The sequence below is a fragment of the Parambassis ranga genome, chromosome 1, assembly GCF_900634625.1.
Source record: "Parambassis ranga chromosome 1, fParRan2.1, whole genome shotgun sequence".
NCBI lineage: Eukaryota > Metazoa > Chordata > Actinopteri > Ambassidae > Parambassis > Parambassis ranga.
In genome coordinates this window covers 20584344-20601647 of record NC_041022.1, presented here as the reverse complement: position 1 = coordinate 20601647, position 17304 = coordinate 20584344, and the positions used below count along the sequence as shown (strand labels likewise).

At 42.5% G+C, this 17304-nt stretch overlaps 2 protein-coding genes and 1 long non-coding RNA gene across 4 annotated transcripts; 2 read left to right on the top strand and 1 right to left on the bottom strand.

Annotated features, from left to right (window-relative positions):
- Positions 1 to 234: 234 nt before the first annotated feature.
- tmprss6 (transmembrane serine protease 6) lies at positions 235 to 10513 on the top strand. Of its 2 annotated transcripts, XM_028397602.1 has the most exons (18): positions 235 to 470; positions 1604 to 1727; positions 2097 to 2239; positions 2375 to 2442; positions 3865 to 4052; positions 4190 to 4231; positions 4564 to 4768; positions 5073 to 5209; positions 5585 to 5697; positions 5791 to 5900; positions 7004 to 7146; positions 7260 to 7358; positions 7652 to 7765; positions 7899 to 8015; positions 8388 to 8556; positions 9057 to 9334; positions 9779 to 9915; positions 10081 to 10513. In XM_028397602.1, exons 1-18 carry the CDS (start codon positions 396 to 398, stop codon positions 10243 to 10245), a joined length of 2427 nt encoding a protein of 808 aa, XP_028253403.1. In that variant the 5' UTR covers positions 235 to 395; the 3' UTR covers positions 10246 to 10513. The 2 variants fall into 2 exon arrangements, with proteins under 2 accessions (XP_028253403.1, XP_028253490.1); XM_028397689.1 differs by lacking the exon at positions 4190 to 4231.
- On the bottom strand, positions 5574 to 16318 carry LOC114429046 (uncharacterized). Its single transcript, XR_003669625.1, has 4 exons — positions 16250 to 16318; positions 12235 to 12241; positions 9465 to 9467; positions 5574 to 5585 (listed from the first exon to the last, which is right to left on the bottom strand). It is a non-coding gene; the product is annotated as an uncharacterized LOC114429046 (long non-coding RNA).
- LOC114428960 (actin, alpha cardiac muscle 1-like) lies at positions 14811 to 16697 on the top strand. The gene is made up of 6 exons (XM_028397812.1): positions 14811 to 14936; positions 15086 to 15410; positions 15523 to 15684; positions 15879 to 16070; positions 16252 to 16433; positions 16554 to 16697. Exons 1-6 carry the CDS (start codon positions 14814 to 14816, stop codon positions 16695 to 16697), a joined length of 1128 nt encoding a protein of 375 aa, XP_028253613.1. The 5' UTR covers positions 14811 to 14813.
- Positions 16698 to 17304: the final 607 nt, after the last annotated feature.

The following is a 17304-nucleotide window of genomic DNA, read 5'->3' as shown; positions in this document are numbered from 1 at the left end:
CATAAATAACCAAAGCCAGCCTCATTCCCTACAGGCTTACCTGTGCAGGTGAGTGCATCACTGTTGCTAGGCGATGACTAGTGTCATCAGCGTGCAGCTGACTGACTGCTACTCCTTTCAGATGTTAAACTGCTGTAAAGCACATTTTGTCAAGCAATCAGTTTGAGCGTTCGGTTCTATCAACAATGTCCCTGTTCAAATGAGCTTTGGGATATATTGACTTTTTTTTTACCTTTGGACTTACAAACAGAAAGGGATCTGTTCTCTGTCTGTCAGGGAAACATGTCTGTGTGCATACCCGAAATGATGAGTTAAGGCTGTTAAACTGGACTTTTTGCCACCATTTATGAACAGAAAGATGACTTCTCAAGGAACAAGTAACAGGAAGTAATGGAATGGCGCTTGGGCACGGCTCAAAGAAGTCTATTTCATGTGACCAGGGGGTCACGCCTGGCTTTCGGAACAATGGGGTCAGTAGTAACACACTGAAATAGCTGCTTGTGTAGTCTGGTATAATTATATCGAGATTAATGCAAGTCTGTTTCATAGAATTATAAACGAAAACCTGGAAATTGAGGTTGGCTTTTTCACGTCAATGTAACGGAAATCTCCACTGAATGAAGAAGTTGTGTGATAGCTTTCAGCTTCCTGCGTTAAAAACCTCATCCTGTTGTGTTTACCTCAACCTCTGATGTTGACTTCAAAACATTTTACCATAACCTGTGTATGATTAGCCTTTAAGGGGAACTCCACTGCATCCACATCAAAGTCTCTTTACAGATCTTTCTGTCATTTCATGCATGGAATAATGGCATGGATTGCATCAAGCAATCTTACTTGAATCAGCATCAGTCTGTTTAATATGCAGCCTGCTCCTCATCTCTGCTTGAGGCTAACTGCTCAGAGCTACGTATATTAGCCTCCAATGGCAAAACACACATCTCAGACCAGTCTGTTGGCGATCACAGTGCAGCTTGGTGATTCAAGTAAGTAGATAATCAATGCACAATATTATTAAATGTTAATTTGCAGCAAAACAATTTGCCTCTTGTGTAGGTCGCTTCCTTCTCTTACAAAATACATCAACATCAATCACAAAATATTGTGGATGAGAAAGTGTGTGTGTCCACATTTAGTGTGTGGTGTACTGAGGCCAAATGCCTAAAAATGTATCATTTAACAAATATTTCCCTGACTGTATCCCAGCATTCAGGACTAACTGTGTATATTTACAATAAAGGAAAGAATATTGTAATAAAAATAATAATTAAATCTTGTGTTCTATCTAATAAACTAAAATTATAAATTATATTACTATAAAAATTACATTAGCTCATGTTGTTATCATCTGAGGGCTGCTATCACCCTGGCAGATAACATTCAAAGCACTGCCATGGTTGAAAATAATCCACTGGGAAACTGGGAACCTCAGAGCCCTGCTTGCCCTCATTAGGTCACACTCCAATGCAGATTATATGTTACTAATGCAAAATAATGTCCTCTTTGATTAAATACACTTTCAGGTATTATTAGCTATTATCAGTGTATTGACTGGAGGCACACATTACAGGCCAAAGGTGAGCTTTGTCTGTTTCCTTTGCAGGAAGGAGCTGCTGTGGTTTCACCAGTCAGGAAGACTCGATCCTGCAAGTGTCTCCTCGCCTTCATAATCACATGTATTATTATCATTATAGTGGGAGGAGCCACGCTGGCCTGGTACTTCCTGGGTGAGCAGTTAATTGATTTGAGTTATTTTGGCTATGTTAGTAACATAATGATAACAGTGATATTAACATCCTGATTTTCTGCTTTTTTATATAATACATGCTATACAATACATTATATTAGTATCAATTCATCAGTGATAGGCCAGTTTAACCATTTGTAAACCCATACTTTTGTCTGTATTTTGAAATAGTTAATTTAGCAACTGTGCTAAGATGCTAAATTACAATAAAGGACTTGAGTTGACTGCAGCATTAACTGAACATGTAGCATTGCTTCTGTGCTGTAGGGCCTCACAGAGCACCGACCATGTGAGTAGACTCTTGTTGTTCATCTATAGTGAGTTGATCTTCATACATCCTCTGTAACAGAATATAGGGTTTGGGTGTTAGAACCTCGTGTCCAGCAGCAGTACATGGCCCAGCTGTCCATCCTCAACAGGAACTTCTCCTCTGATCTCGCCTCTCACAACAGTCCTGCATTCAAGAGTGAGGCCAAAGGAGTGCAGAATGTGGTGAGGAGGACCATCATTTCTCTGACTTCAAACCACTTAAGGCAGTCATGTAGCGACATTAGCAATACTTCTACAAAACAAGGAAAAAGGAACATTTTTAATTTATTTTCAATTATTTCTTTCTGTGCCTTTCAGGTGGAGAAGATAATGAAATACTCAAGTCTATCTCGGTATTTTAACTACACCACCGTGTTCGCCTTTGGGTATGTCAATCTTTTTTTACCTAATGTACAGGATGGGGAGAACAGAACTTATTCATTTATCCAGCTTATTAATGTGTGTAACAAAGGCTTATCTGTAAGATAAGGCCTATAATTACCCATGGGGAGCCTGTGTCTCCATTTCTAAAGCAGCTGCTGTCTTAGCTATTGTCTGGATAATTTTAGTAGAATTTGGTACCATTTAAAATGCTTTTTGTTTTTTTTACACTCTTGCCCGTGAAGTAAAAATATTTTTTACCTCTTCTCATGCAATTGTGCCAATGTGATTTATCCTTGATAAACAAACGTATCACAGTGAAAATTAAAATTAAAATAAAAAGAGGAGTGTGTCTCAAAACAAAATCATTCCAACTTCAAAAGCAACGGTGTAGTTGAGTTTTGCACCTTCAAATTGTACTCGAGCTGTGTTCATCACGTCAAATGCATGTAAATTATGGTAGTGGAAGCCTTGGTAGCCTCTTGTCAACAATAAACACATTTGTCAGTAAAAGTCAAGTTCTGCAAAAATCAGCTGTTATACCACACATACGTTCATTTTTTCAGTTCTCTACCAGTGATTTTCACTTCTCTTAAAACAAGTCAACTTTATCCAAACTATGGATACTTTTGTAATCTATTCAAGCTTAAATGCATGGTGAATCCCAATATGGAAGCCTTGGCTGCTTATCAATTATCAAGTAATTTGTGTAATCTGTTGTGATTACATAACACTTTAGGACCCATTTTTGTGAAAATGTTGCACACACCTAAAGAATAAAAAAATATTATCTATTTTCTTCTGCAGGAAATATTTCTGTGGTGTATATGCACTAATATGTCTTTTCCCCAAGTCTATTGATTGTGATGATTTCTTCATTTATACTAACTGGATTTCACCTTAGAGAAATCCAGTTAGTTAGTATCCCTTACAGAAGTTTAACACAATGGTCCTTGCCTTTGGCCACCATAATCACACTACCTGGCCTCAAGGCCCTCTCCCAGATTGGTGCTGTCATGTTTTGGGCTATGCCCAGCCAGTGATCCCCTCCCCCATGACTGGTCCAAGGTAAGGCCCTAGGTAACCTATCCCAGGCATGGGACAAGAGGTTCCTTGGTCTAATTTGTCTATTGTGGGTCTGTGGATCGAGTTCATCTAGATGCGCACCCAAGCTGGTTGACTCTAAAGACCCTACCAGCTGGAGGGCACCAGACCATTCAATCCTAGAAGGGGGGCCCCAATTCTAAAAGGGGTGGTTTGTGCACCTGTTATAGAAGCCATTGCACACCACCCCAGTAAGGTGTTCCAGGCAGGGCCATTTGGGAGGAGATCCAGGATGCACTGGAGGATGCATGAATGGATGCTACTAATAATTCGTCTGATTCATTGTTTCTTTTAACTGCTGCTTTGTGGATGTGCTTCTGCAGGGAGGGTAGTGTCGTGGCTCACTTCTGGATAGTGCTGTCTGTACCTGTCAGCCATGTTGGAGGAGTCACGCTGAAGAAAGTGACCAGCAGCCTGGAGCAAGGCCTGAGGCAGGGCAACGGGTCAAAGCAGGGAGAGACAGTCATGTGTGATGGATACCTGTTCCACATCCCCTCGCTGTCTGTCAGTGGTAAGACAAAGAGAGGAGGCAGAGACAGAGAGAGAAGGAGATGGACATGACAGAAGTGTGTAGAAAGGTGAAAAGAGAAAGAAGTATCACCTTGTGGTTTGATTTGTTTAATTTTTTTTTTCATCTGTTCTCTACAGAAACTGACTCCAAAGTAATAGAACTTTTGAAAGCTTCATTTGGTACCCTTTTATCTTCATTTGCAAATCTACATTTCATAGTTTTTCTGATTAATTGATTTATTTGATTGAACTGTAATTAGCATGCAGCACAAAGTGTACAGTTACAGCATGTATTATGTTGTTATGTAGTAGAATAAACTACTACCTTGAACGTTACTCTTTGCATATGTCCCTTAGTTTAGGTACTTCTCTTCAATACATTAGCTGCAAACACACAAAATGATTTGACATGGTGTCAAACTAATCAAGAATCATCAATATTTACTCCAACACAAATCATTTGTGTGTTTTGTATGTGTCCTCCTAAACCAATCTCTCTCTCTCTCTGTTAGACTGTTACCGTTATCAGAACGTGCTGTCCAGCAGCCCTGCTGCTCTCCGTGGACCTGACACTCAGCGTTCCTCCTGCTTGTGGCACCTCCAGACCAACCCCGGGTCACAGCTGGAGCTCCACATAGAGTGGTTGCTGCCGGAATGTCGTGACAGGCTTTTGGTGTACAACTCTCTGACCCCCACCGATAGTGATCTTATCACCTCGTGAGTTTATTGCATGGTGTTTAAGGTCCACCTTCATGTCTGAGAACCTGTGTGGATTTAGATTTTATAATCCCAGATTTAATTAATGATGTTGAGATTAAGGTTCTGTTACAGCACCTTTTTATTCTGAGTAGATGTCTTGTTGACAGTATTGCTGATGGATAAACATCAGAAGAGTATTTTTAAATGTTTGTACTTAAGTGTGTGACACATCAATCAGTCTGTCCTCTTGTAAAGACCACTTAAACACACTCATCTGTGATGGAGTACTGTTGTTACATTGCTGATCCACCTTTGCCTCCAGCGTGTATGGCTGCAGCAGACATGAACGTGTGGTGCACGTTCTGTCTTCAGCGGAGTGGATGACGGTGGTTTGGAAACAGGGTCTGTACTATTACAAGGACCCCTTTTCCTTGACTGCACAGGCCTGGGACCACCAGGGTAAGACCTCAAAACCATCTTTTTTTTTTTTTTTTTTAGCTCACATCATTTGCACAGTCTAAAATCAGTGATACAACTTGCAGTAAAAGATTCTTCAGCACAATCCTAAAAGAAAAGCTTTAATGGTATAAGCTTGACTTTTTTTCCATTGTGAAAGTAATGCATTTCTGAACACGAACCTGATAAAAACCCAGCTGTCTGCATCAGTTTTTAAATCCAACGTTTGTGAAGTTATTTCACTCAGAATAAGAAAAGCCAACAGCCTGGCACAGAAAAAAGTCACATGATACCCAAATACGATTCAGCTTCTGGGTTGGAACATTGGAATTGATCTGTACTGTGGATTAAAATATGTCTCTATATTTTCTCTTCCAGACTGTAAATCCTCTATACAACTGAGAGAGGTGTCAGGGGTCCAGGGGACAATACAGACACCTTTCTTTCCCAGTTACTACCCTCCAAACACTAACTGTACCTGGAGCTTTACTGTAAGCTCTCCCCCTAACACATCATTCATGGGCAACATGTTTTATTTATGCATTCATCAAATAAACATAAAGCTGTGAACTGCCATATTTCAGATGCCCAGTGCAGGGATGGGCCTGTCCCTAGAGTTTGAGGGCTATGAGCTGAGTAGAGCCAGCTACAACCAGGCCTGTACCCAGGGGCAGTGGATGATTCAGAACCGCAGGTAAAGTTTACACAACATGTATGAAAAAGAAAAGTACACCTGCATCTGCCAACATAAATGTCACTCACTGCAAAGCATGGTATGAAGATCTCACTTCTTTTTTTCACATACATTAAACTGACTTTTTGTTCCTAAAAACAACCAAATGCCAATACTTCTCCTTTTCTTTTGTACGCAGGTGCTAAGCCAGCAATATTTTTAAGTTTAGCGCTACTTCTGCAAAACATTCCATGCAGGTGGAAAACTAGATAAACACACAAACACGAAACCACTGAAAAGCGGAAATGACAAAAGAAATGTTGTGGATTTCATTCGTGTATTTATTTGTGATTTGTTGCGTGACACAGGGCCGGCCCAAGCCTTTATGGGGCTCTAAGCAAAATTACATACCACCACCTCAGCATCAAATGCTTCATCATCCTATAAGCTGCACTGTGTGTGTAACATACCCACCATCATTACCATACCATCTTGTTTGTATTAATCAATGTTATTTTTTAAAATATATATATTATCATGGACTTTTGGTGCCCTCGGGGGCCCTAAGCGACCGCATATTTCGCATATGCCTTGGGCCGGCCCTGGCATGACAGAACTCTGCTGTGCAGGTTAGGCTAAACCAAGTCGTAAGTTGATCTAATGAGAAGCAAACATTGGCAAGTTCTTAGGAATAAAACCTCAAAAATCAACAGTTAATGAAGTGCTTTTATTCTTGCAAGAAGGAGCAGTCACATACACAGACAGAAGTCTCTGAAGGAATGCTTAAGGTCTTCTCTAGGCAGCTCGCTTCTTATACCCTTTTTTATCTGACATCATAACAAAGCCATACATAGTACATGAAAGGTCACAGGAGCATAGGCATAGTCTCAATTTAGGATGAGGCTACAAGTTTATAAGGGCATTACACTTCACATGTATAGGATTTAGAATTCTCCAACACATGTAAAATGCTAGGATTGCAGCATATCTCCTCTACCAACAGGGGGCAGCATTAATCCATGCTGTTGCTCCTACAGGCCATTTCTGATAAACATTTACTTTCTGTTCACTGAGATAAAAGTTGTTCAAAGGCAAACCATTGTTGTCGGTCCTCCTCCTCTCAGATTGTGTGGTACGAGGGGTCTGCAGCCCTACAGTGAACGCATCTATCTCCTCTCTACCACAACCACTGTTATCCTGACGTCTGAAGTGTCCCTCACAGGTCCAGGCCTTCAGCTGCACTACAGCATCTTCAACCTGTCAGATCGTATGTTGTGCACACGGGGAAAATTAAGTTAAAAAAAATATGGACACATTTGTTAGAATGTAACATTTTGGTCATGTTTACATGCATCATTTTGAATTGTGTGTGTTATGCAGCTTGCCCAGGCCAGTTCCTGTGCACTGTGAATGGACTCTGTGTTCCTGTCTGTGATGGAATCAAAGACTGTCCCAACGGACTCGATGAGAGGAACTGCGGTATGTTATGCTTTAATTTATGACACCACACATAATGTATTGTACCAAAAACCCCTTGTGAGGCCACTTTAGGAGGATCTTAAGCGTTCAGATTTATGTGACAAACATAGCTGAGGGTAGGAATGTTCAAGCAAAACAACTGAAATGTAAGACTGTATGCTGACTGGCTTTAAAGCTGTGGGTGATGTTAATTTGAGCTGAAAGACTTTCACCTATATACCATGAATCTTGCTTTGTAAGTTTGTGAATAAGCTGCAGATATTTCTACTAGTATTTCTCCATGTGTCTTTCAGTATGTGTGGCACAGTACAAGTGTCCGGAGGACAGTCAGTGTGTGGACTACTACAAGGTTTGTGACCAACACCCAGACTGTCCTGAAGCCACAGACGAGATGAATTGTACCAAAGGTAACAAAGTGCACACACACAACTCTTTTGTTGCATGCATGCAAATATAATACTCAGATAGTAACAATCAGTCTGAATTGTACTGTACATGCACAACTTACAGCTATGATGCATGTCTTATGTGTGCGTTCAGGTGTAGAGTGCACAGATATGACTTACGTGTGCACTGATGGAACATGTCTGAAGAAGCCGAATCCTGAGTGTGACTCTGTCACAGACTGTCCTGATGCCTCAGATGAGACACGGTGTGGTGAGCAGACACACAGTTTCTGTGTTGTATTTAAAAATGCTTTCATGATGAATTGAAAACTTTTTTCTTTCTAGAATATGATCATCTGTGATATTCTTAAGACACGTCTCTGTGTGGCACATGGGGAAGTTGACATTGCTTTTTGTTAATGTGCAACATGTTCTGCTAACGATGATTATAAAATGCCCCCTCAAAGCAGAGATACACATGCATGGAAGACATTGTAGAATGAACCACCTGTGTGGTATACCTAAGAGACATATCACTGAATAGAATTTGTAAACATTTTTACCTGTAGCGCTCAAGCATTGCATTTACATAAATATAGTGTTGTTTGTTGAAATTTACATCTGCACCTTTGCGTGTTTTCAGAGTGCGGTCTGAGGCAGTTCTCCAGTCGTATTGTTGGAGGCAGTGACGCCTCAGAGGGGGAGTGGCCATGGCAGGCCAGTCTGCAGGTGCGGGGTGACCACATCTGTGGTGGTGCGCTCATCTCCAGCCAGTGGGTAGTGTCTGCTGCCCACTGTTTCTATGACGACCGGTAAGAAGAGAAATGGAGAAGGGCTGTTTAAATAACATATTTCCATTCCTCATTTGTTGCGTTTCACACTTTTTATAAGTTATGTTTATCTTTCTGCTTCCTCCAGACACATCCTGTGTGTTCACTCTTGCTGTCCAGGGTTTTACCTGTGACACCCTGTCTCACTCACTCAGAGTGTATTTATGAATTTATTATGTATGTGTCTTTCAAATCCAGCATCAGCTTCTGGATCCTGGCCAAAACTATAGCTGCAACATCCTGTAGAGGATTAACAGTTTAAACTACTTCATTTTCCTGCATGGTGATTAAAAACCTTTGCAGCCTTCAGCGAGTCTTAACGTTTCACTGGATGAAGAAGATTAAAAAATGGAAACTGTTGCCCAAATGTTGGCATTAGTCAAAAATGCAGCTGTATAAGCAGCTGTAATATTTTAACTGCGCTATAGGCTAAGACAAAAGATGCATAGTAAACACATTACATACTTTTTTTCCTGCTGCAGTCTATACTCTCCATCATTATGGACAGTATACCTGGGCAAACTCCTCCTCAACCGCAGCAGCCCGACTGAGGAGGTGGCACGAGTTCAGCGCATCCATCTTCACCAGTTCTATGATGATGAGTCCCATGACTACGACTTGGCTCTGCTGAAGCTGGACCGGCCTGCCTCTGCGGTTCTGGCTGGACATGCTCGACCGGCCTGCTTGCCCCCGCCAACCCACCAGCTGGAGCCGGGCCTTCTCTGCTGGGTCACCGGCTGGGGGGCGCTTCATGAGGGAGGTACGTTTAAAGGCTAATACTCTTTCAGTAGTGGATCATGAGGCAATGATATTTGTTTACTGATGTGCGTCACAATAGCCATGTATGATATAGCAGGGCTCTCCCCAGCACACGTTGGATGTGTACCAACCATCTCCTTAAAGGCCTGTTATCACCTATTATTCTGCCAATATAACTTAATACCATGCCAATAAATGCAGTTGTAGCACCATTCTAAGAAGTGCATGGATACAGGCAGGTTTTTAGGTACATGCTTTTTTATTGAATTAAAATGCTCAGGTATTACTTTTGGCATACATCCAAGGCTTTTTCCTGTATGTAAATGGATTTAGCAACCAAAATAAAGTCTCCAGTGGATCACAACTTAGCACTGAATTTGTAAAAGAAGGAGACTCTGTGGTTGTTTTTCTGTACTCCACTGCTCTGTCCTCTGACCTCTTCCAGGCACCACCAGTAATGTGCTTCAGAAAGTGGATGTTCGCCTGGTCAGTGAGGCAGCCTGCGTTCGGACCTATGGGCATTTGGTTACTCCCAGAATGCTTTGCGCTGGGTACCGCAGTGGAGAGAAAGATGCCTGTCAGGTAAAGAGAAACACACACGAGTAAGATGATAGTGGCCAATAGAGAGTTATTCCATCAACTCTTTAGACAACCTAGACATCCAAGCACCAGGTGCTGAGCCAAGGACAACAATTATAAGCATTGTTAATTATTATGGCTTCTTTTAATGTTACCTGTCTCTGGCAGGGAGACTCAGGTGGACCTCTGGTTTGCCAGGAGCCATCAGGTCGATGGTTTCTGGCTGGGGTGGTGAGCTGGGGCAGAGGCTGTGGCCGTCCAGACTACTATGGTGTCTACACTCGCATCACCAGGCTCACCGACTGGATGAAGCAGGTCATCAGCACACTCTGATTCCTTACCTCAGTGTCCTCATAACCCAAACCAAGCTTAGATGAAATTACATATGAAGATGCTTCTGATCCAAGCAGAAAAAAGGTCAAATGTAAAAGGCTTTATTTTAAAGCCCTGTTGATAAGATCAATAACAATTGACTGTATTTATATGATATGTTTTAGAGTGATATTATGAAGTGTTTATGAATTGAATACAGCATGCAATAAAACAAACATGCCAAATAGCATAAAATAAAATAAAATAAAATCCTGATTTTGTTCTATCATTTACTCTCTTGCAGTATGAGTTTGTTTTTTTTCATTTCAAAGTTCATAATAAACTGCATGGGTTAACATGTCTGTGATACATGTAAACTACAACAAATACAAATCTTCAGCCATGACAATGTGCTAATGTAACATTGATTTAAACATGCTAACATGCCACATGCTATAGTGCATTAGTAGTGCTGTTGAAGCTATTGGACATGGTTTTGGTATGATACATTTCACAGAACCACAAGGGGTCAACCTTCCATGTCTGAAAGGGGCTTAAATTACAGTAAAATTGTATCATTGATTACACTTGGAAAAAAAACCTAAACCTGAAAATGATGCAAACAAACAGCCAGAGGGAGGGCATTGAACCCACCCGTCCCTAGTCTCCTGCACATAACGTACTGGCTTAGACACTCTCTGGTATTTAAACTTTGACTGTTTTCATGTCAAATACCGTAGCTACCTAGAACACTACCTGATCTCACAGAAATAGTGACATACGCACGGATTGTTAACACTGAATTACATGGCACCGACAGGAAATGTAGTGAAATTACATGCAGGAACCACGGAAAACTATCTCCATAGAAAGTCAATGTCGGACATTTTCGTAGGGACACTACGATTTTTTTAATACGTGTGGACACGACAGACATGAGCCTGGGGGAGCTGCAAATCTGGTTCTGACATATGTGACAGCTGAACTCTAAATGGCCATAACCCTGCAATACAATCGGTCAGCAATATGGCTCTAAGTGGTCTTGAAAGCCCTTGAAGAACTCTGTCACATATGTTAGAACCACATTTGCAGCTCCCTGTTTTCAGGTCAATCCCCTGATTTGACCTGAAACTGACAAAACCCATGAAAATGCATAGAATCTGGCCTCTGAGGTTTAGGGGGCTACTTGCTGTTATATGTTGTCAATAGAAGATCCGGGAACCTGCTACCAATGTGTACTGAACAGAGTTCTATTACATATATGAGCGCCAACTAGACAGCACTGACCTGGACCTAACCACCTATCTATCTCGCGATGGCCTCAGGAAAGGCAGGTGTGCCAACAGCTACAGTTCACACATGGCAGTTGTTGAACAGCCAGACCAGACCAGCTTGTAGCCAGACCACAATCAGTGTTAGTAAAACATAAACTCTGATGTAAAAGAGGGCTACAAGGCATTAGTAAGGAAAGCATGTCATTGTGACCATTTGCATGTAACTTAAGTTATAACTTACTTATATAACTCACTCCTAAAAAGGCCCATGCATCCAGTAGTTCCTCAAAAGGAACTGATTAGTCTGAACTGCTGCTAGCACACACAGTAGCTTGAGGCCTACCTCGTGAGGCCTACCTCATGAAGACACTGGAGAGACTGGTCCTGAGACACCTCCGCTCCACAGTGGGCTCCTCCATGGATCCGCTACAGTTTGCCTACAGGCCTAATGTTGGAGTGGAGGATGCTGTCACCTTCCTGCTACACCGAGCTCTTTCTCACCTGGAGAAGCCCGGCAGCACTGTGAGAATCACCTTTTTTGATTTTTCCAGTGCTTTCAACACCATCCAGCTGGTGATCCTAAAGGACAAACTGGAGCAGACAGGGGTGGACCACCTGCTGTCTGAGTGGATCAGGGACTACCTCACAAACTGACCACAGTTTGTGAGAGCCCAGAACTGTGTGTCTGACCTGCTTACCTGTAGCACGGGTGCCCCTCAGGGGACTGTCCTGGCACCCTTCCTCTTCACCCTCTACACGTCGGACTTCAGACACAACACTGACGGCTGTGTGCTGCAGAAGTTCTCTGATGACACTGCGATTGTTGGTCTCATCAGTGATGACGACCACGAGTACAGAGGACTGACGCAGAACTTTGTGGACTGGTGTCAGCGAAACCACCTCCTGATCAATGCAGGAAAAACCAAGGAGATGGTGGTGGACTTTCGCAGACAACACTCAGCCCCCCCCCTCACTGGTGAACATCCAGGGAATGGACATTGAGCAGGTGGACTCTTACAAATACCTGGGTGTTCACCTCAACTACAAACTGGACTGGACTCACAACACAGACGCACTGTACAGGAAGGGCCAGAGCAGGCTCTACCTTCTGAGGAGACTGCGGTCTTTTGGAGTGAAAGGGGCACTCCTGAAGACCTTCTATGACTCTGTGGTGGCATCTGTACCTGTACGGTGTGGTCTGCTGGAACAGCAGCATCACTGAGAGCGAGAGAAAGAAGCTGGACAGAGTCATCAGGAAGTCCAGCTCTGTCCTGGGCTGCTCTCTGGACTCAGTGCAGGAGGTGGGTGACAGGAGGGTCCTGGCAAAACTAACATCCATGCTGGACAATGAGTCCCACCCCCTGCAGGACACCCTGTCAGCCCTGCAGAGCAGCTTCAGTGGCAGACTGCTCCACCCTCGGTGTGTGAAGGAGAGATACAGAAGGTCTTTCCTTCCTGCTGCTGTCAGACTGTATAATAAACACTTCTGATAGGTGCAGTATTCACACACCACAGTGTGCTTTAATTTACTGTTATTTATTTAGTTTCTGATGCACTATGTACAGTTTATAAACCGCTTCTACCTCCACTCACCTGTGCAACAACTGTTAATATGTAAACTGTTTTTTTGATTGAGTCTATTTTATAATGTATATATCTTTTTCTTAACTTATCCCTTGCTGTCTGTATGCCGTTGCAAAAATGCAATTTCCCCATTGTGGGACTAATAAAGGTTTCTTAATCTTAATCTAACCTGGCTTTTGACATGCTTAGATGAAAAAACTATAATCACATGACACTGGTTCGATTTCTTTGTGTAACTGTTGTATTTTATTATATCATCTGAAGTATTTTGACGTGGCTGTAGATCTAAGTTGCAGAGTACCACCTGGTTCATAAGAGAATAACCTCACCGCTGAAATCCACTCCATGTTTTCCTGGTTACCACAGCGCTGCAATGCCGTTACCATAGTAACGGAGCTAACAAAGACAGTGGCTTTCTTCGAGCAGCGTAAAACACCGCAAAGAGAACCGTCAGTGCTGCTCGAAGCTGGAGGAGGTAACGTCAGTGTCATCCCACAAAGTCCAGCTCATGCTAAAGCCTGACTGTTTGTTACTGTTTGTTACATGGCCCCAGGTGACGTTAGGTTGATGTTAAATCAACTTAGGAAAGTTGGGAGGAAGCTACTGTTTCCTTTCAGTTACAGTAGACGGTAAACACTGATGTAGCAGATAAGGCAGCGCATCATTATAAACACATCCACAAGGTTTGTTGTGAGTTGAGCAGTTTTATAAGCAAATAAAAAGTAAAAAGTTAGTATTTTTAGTGTTTCAGTATTATCTGCATTAAGCAGAGTTTGGTTCATGGTCCAACAACTTTTTGAAACTCAGACGATGAGAAGACCAATGTGTTAAATCAACATGCTGATGTTATTTCATTGATGATATTTTAAAGCTCACTTATATTGGTTGTTAATTGAAAAGTAAAGCACAATCTATCTCCAGCTCTCTGCTCCATATTTGAGGTTGGTACTGAGAGTGAGTCAGAGGCAGGGCCATCGTGTAGGGCCAGTGGAGGAAGTTCTATTGCTGAGGTGAGTGATGACGGGAAAACTCGTCATCAGGTGGACATGAGGGAGATTTGCCAGTGTTTTGTCTCTGTAAATGAGAGAAGGCGGCAGATATGGAGGCTTTGTATAATCTGTTAGTGTAGTGCCACCAGTGTGGTTGACAAAACTGTTGTTTCACTTGGAATTAGTTTTTGTATGTCAGCGTGTTTTAAAATCAATGAGTGTTTGTTGAATCTGAAATAGTCATTGTTTACTTCTGTAGGTAAAATAGTTTAACAACCTGTTAAAATCAGCAGGAAATCGCAACTACTTCATATTATTATATTATACTTTTATATTTTATAAAAGTATAATTTATATTATTTATTTATGTATTTATATTTTATATTATGTACTTTTTTTCACCACCCACCCACAGAAGGTGCCCCCCCCCACAACATTTTTAATGCTTCCTATGCCACTGGAAAATGTGACCATGGGCAGTGAACCCTTTGTCTTCAAAGTTCATGTGTTAAAAGCAGAAATGTGCTCCTAGTGTGCATTTGCTTTGCATTTTATTGACAACTCACTGACAATAACTACAAGTTGAACAGTGGCGGAAATACCACCTCGGCTTCATTTGTCCCGTCACTATTGATGTGCATACAGCTTGCATTTAAGGATATAACTGTAAGATTTTTTTTCCAAACACATAAGGTTCATACAGATACTTTTTGGTGCTGCTGAGAGATCCTGTATTCTAACCATGTCTGATGAGAACACCGCTCTTGTGTGCGACAACGGCTCCGGCCTGGTGAAGGCTGGCTTCGCTGGAGATCACGCCCCCAAGACTGTGTTCCCTTCCATCGTCGGTCGCCCCCGTCACCAGGTACACAAAAGCCCTGTGATCATACTTGTTTGGTGATTACAGCTAGCTGAATCACATACGTATTTAACGTATTGAAAATCTGAATAAAAGTATAAACTCAACAGCCTTACCACTCAGTCAGAGCTCACCTGCCTTTCTTCCCCTCACAGGGTGTGATGGTCAGTATGGGTCAGAAAGACTCATATGTGGGTTCTGAGGCTCAGAGCAGGAGGGACATCCTGACCCTGAAATACCCTATTGAGCATGGTATCATCACCAACTGGGATGACATGGAGAAGATCTGGCACCACACCTTTTACAACAAGCTGCATGTGGCCCCTGAGGAGCATCGCACCCTGCTGACAGAGGCCCCTCTCAACCCCAAAGCCAACAGGGAGAAAATGACCCAGATTATGTTTGAGACCTTCAACGTCCCCGCCATGTACGTGGCCATCCAAGCTGTGCTGTCCCTCTACACCACTGGTCGTACCACTGGTGAGTCGAAGTAACACAGGGCTTCCGTGCCTTTAAGAAAGGGTCATGGCATATAGGATTGCACTACAAACTTTAGTTCTTATTCTCAAAAAGTTTTTCTGGCTGTGCTCAGGTATCGTGCTGGACTCTGGTGATGGTGTGACCCACAACGTGCCCATCTATGAGGGCTACGCCCTGCCTCACGCCATCATGCGTCTGGACCTGGCTGGCCGTGATCTGACTGACTACCTCATGAAGATCCTGACTGAGCGTGGTTACTCCTTCGTCACAACTGGTAAAAACGTCATCATCATTATCAAAGTACAACTAACAAGTTCTAAGTTTTTGGGACATTAACCCTTTTGTACTGTTTGAATTGATGAAATGTCATCATTACTGTAGCTTCCACATTAGTTTGCATTTTTATGTTTTTTTTTTTCTGTAGTAACTTGCACGGGTTTGATTTCTTGTGACTGATCTGGTTTCCAGCTCAGCGTGAGATCATGCGTGACATCAAAGAAAAGCTTTGCTATGTTGCTCTGGACTTTGAGAATGAGATGGCCACAGCTGCCTCCTCCTCTTCCCTGGAGAAGAACTATGAGCTGCCTGACGGTCAGGTCATCACCATTGGCAACGAGCGTTTCCGCTGCCCTGAGACCCTGTTCCGTCCGTCCCTCATCGGTATGTGGTGCAAACTCTATTCTTTTTATTTTGTTGAAAGTTTGAGAGGTTATTGTTTAATAAGTCACATTTGTGGGAGTGACCCTGATGAATCTGACCCTGATAAATCTGTTGAGTCAGTGCAGCAGCTGGTTAAAACTTCCTTGTTTAACCTGAGCTTCTCTGCTATAAACTTGAACAGGCATGGAGTCTGCTGGTATCCATGAGACCACCTACAACAGCATCATGAAGTGTGACACTGACATCCACAAGGACCTGTATGCCAACACTGTATTGTCTGGTGGTACCACCTTGTACCCGGGTATTGCTGACCGAATGCAGAAGGAGATTACAGCTCTGGCTCCCAGCACAATGAAGATCAAGGTACTGAAACAAAAAAGAGCATCAGTCAAATTTACTCAGTTATGGAATGTTTCAAAGAAACCTGAAAATTACACCGTTCCATGACAGTTGTTACATTGCTGCTTTCTTCTACTTGTGCAGATCATTGCCCCCACTGAGCGTAGATACTCCGTCTGGATTGGAGGATCCATCCTGGCCTCCCTCTCCAACTTCCAGCATGTGTGGATCAGCAAGCAGGAGTATGATGAGGCTGGTCCCAGCATTGTCCACCGCAAGTGCTTCTAAAAAAAATGTGTCCAAAACCTCAGGTTCAGGATCCACAGCAAGACGCTGTTTGTGTGGCGTCTAACCTGTACATGCATTTTTTATTCCTTCTTTTATGTACTGTATGAGATGTTTGAATGTGAATGAAGTTCAATGTGTGTGTGTGTGTGTGAGTGCTGGCTTTGAGGTCCACTCCAGCTTGGACCAAGTGAAAGAAAAAAAAGCACAAAAAAGACTGTAGTGGCTATTTTACCAGCCTTCAGCCACTCGGTTGGGTGCAGGGGATGCTGTTTTTCTGCACGCTGTTATTTCCAAAATGAATCGTTTGATGCATCATAATCTTACAAACAGACACAATGGGTCAGCGGTAAAAACCGTACGACCTCCCCGCTCCCATACCCGTCTGATCTGCTCAACAGAATCACCTGTGTTCATTTAAGGCTTACCCACCAACCCTAAGCTGCCATCTAGTGACAAACAAAAGCAATTACATGTTAACTTCATGGCTCCTGCAAAGCTGCTGTGTTTTTTAAAACTGTTGCCATGACTTCAGAACCATGTGACAAAATCTCAGGTCTATCAGAGTATTTCCCTAGGAGGAGTTCGTTTAAATACGAGGTGTGGAACA

Coding starts and splice junctions, on each gene's coding strand:
- tmprss6 (XM_028397602.1), top strand. CDS start 396: ATGGCGCTTGGGCACGGCTCAAAGAAGTCTATTTCATGTGACCAGGGG. Junction 471..1,603: donor CTGGCTTTCGGAACAATGGG/GTCAGTAGTAAC, acceptor TTTCCTTTGCAG/GAAGGAGCTGCTGTGGTTTC. Junction 5,698..5,790: donor ACTGTACCTGGAGCTTTACT/GTAAGCTCTCCC, acceptor GCCATATTTCAG/ATGCCCAGTGCAGGGATGGG.
- LOC114428960 (XM_028397812.1), top strand. CDS start 14,814: ATGTCTGATGAGAACACCGCTCTTGTGTGCGACAACGGCTCCGGCCTG. Junction 15,411..15,522: donor CACCACTGGTCGTACCACTG/GTGAGTCGAAGT, acceptor GGCTGTGCTCAG/GTATCGTGCTGGACTCTGGT. Junction 16,071..16,251: donor GTTCCGTCCGTCCCTCATCG/GTATGTGGTGCA, acceptor AAACTTGAACAG/GCATGGAGTCTGCTGGTATC.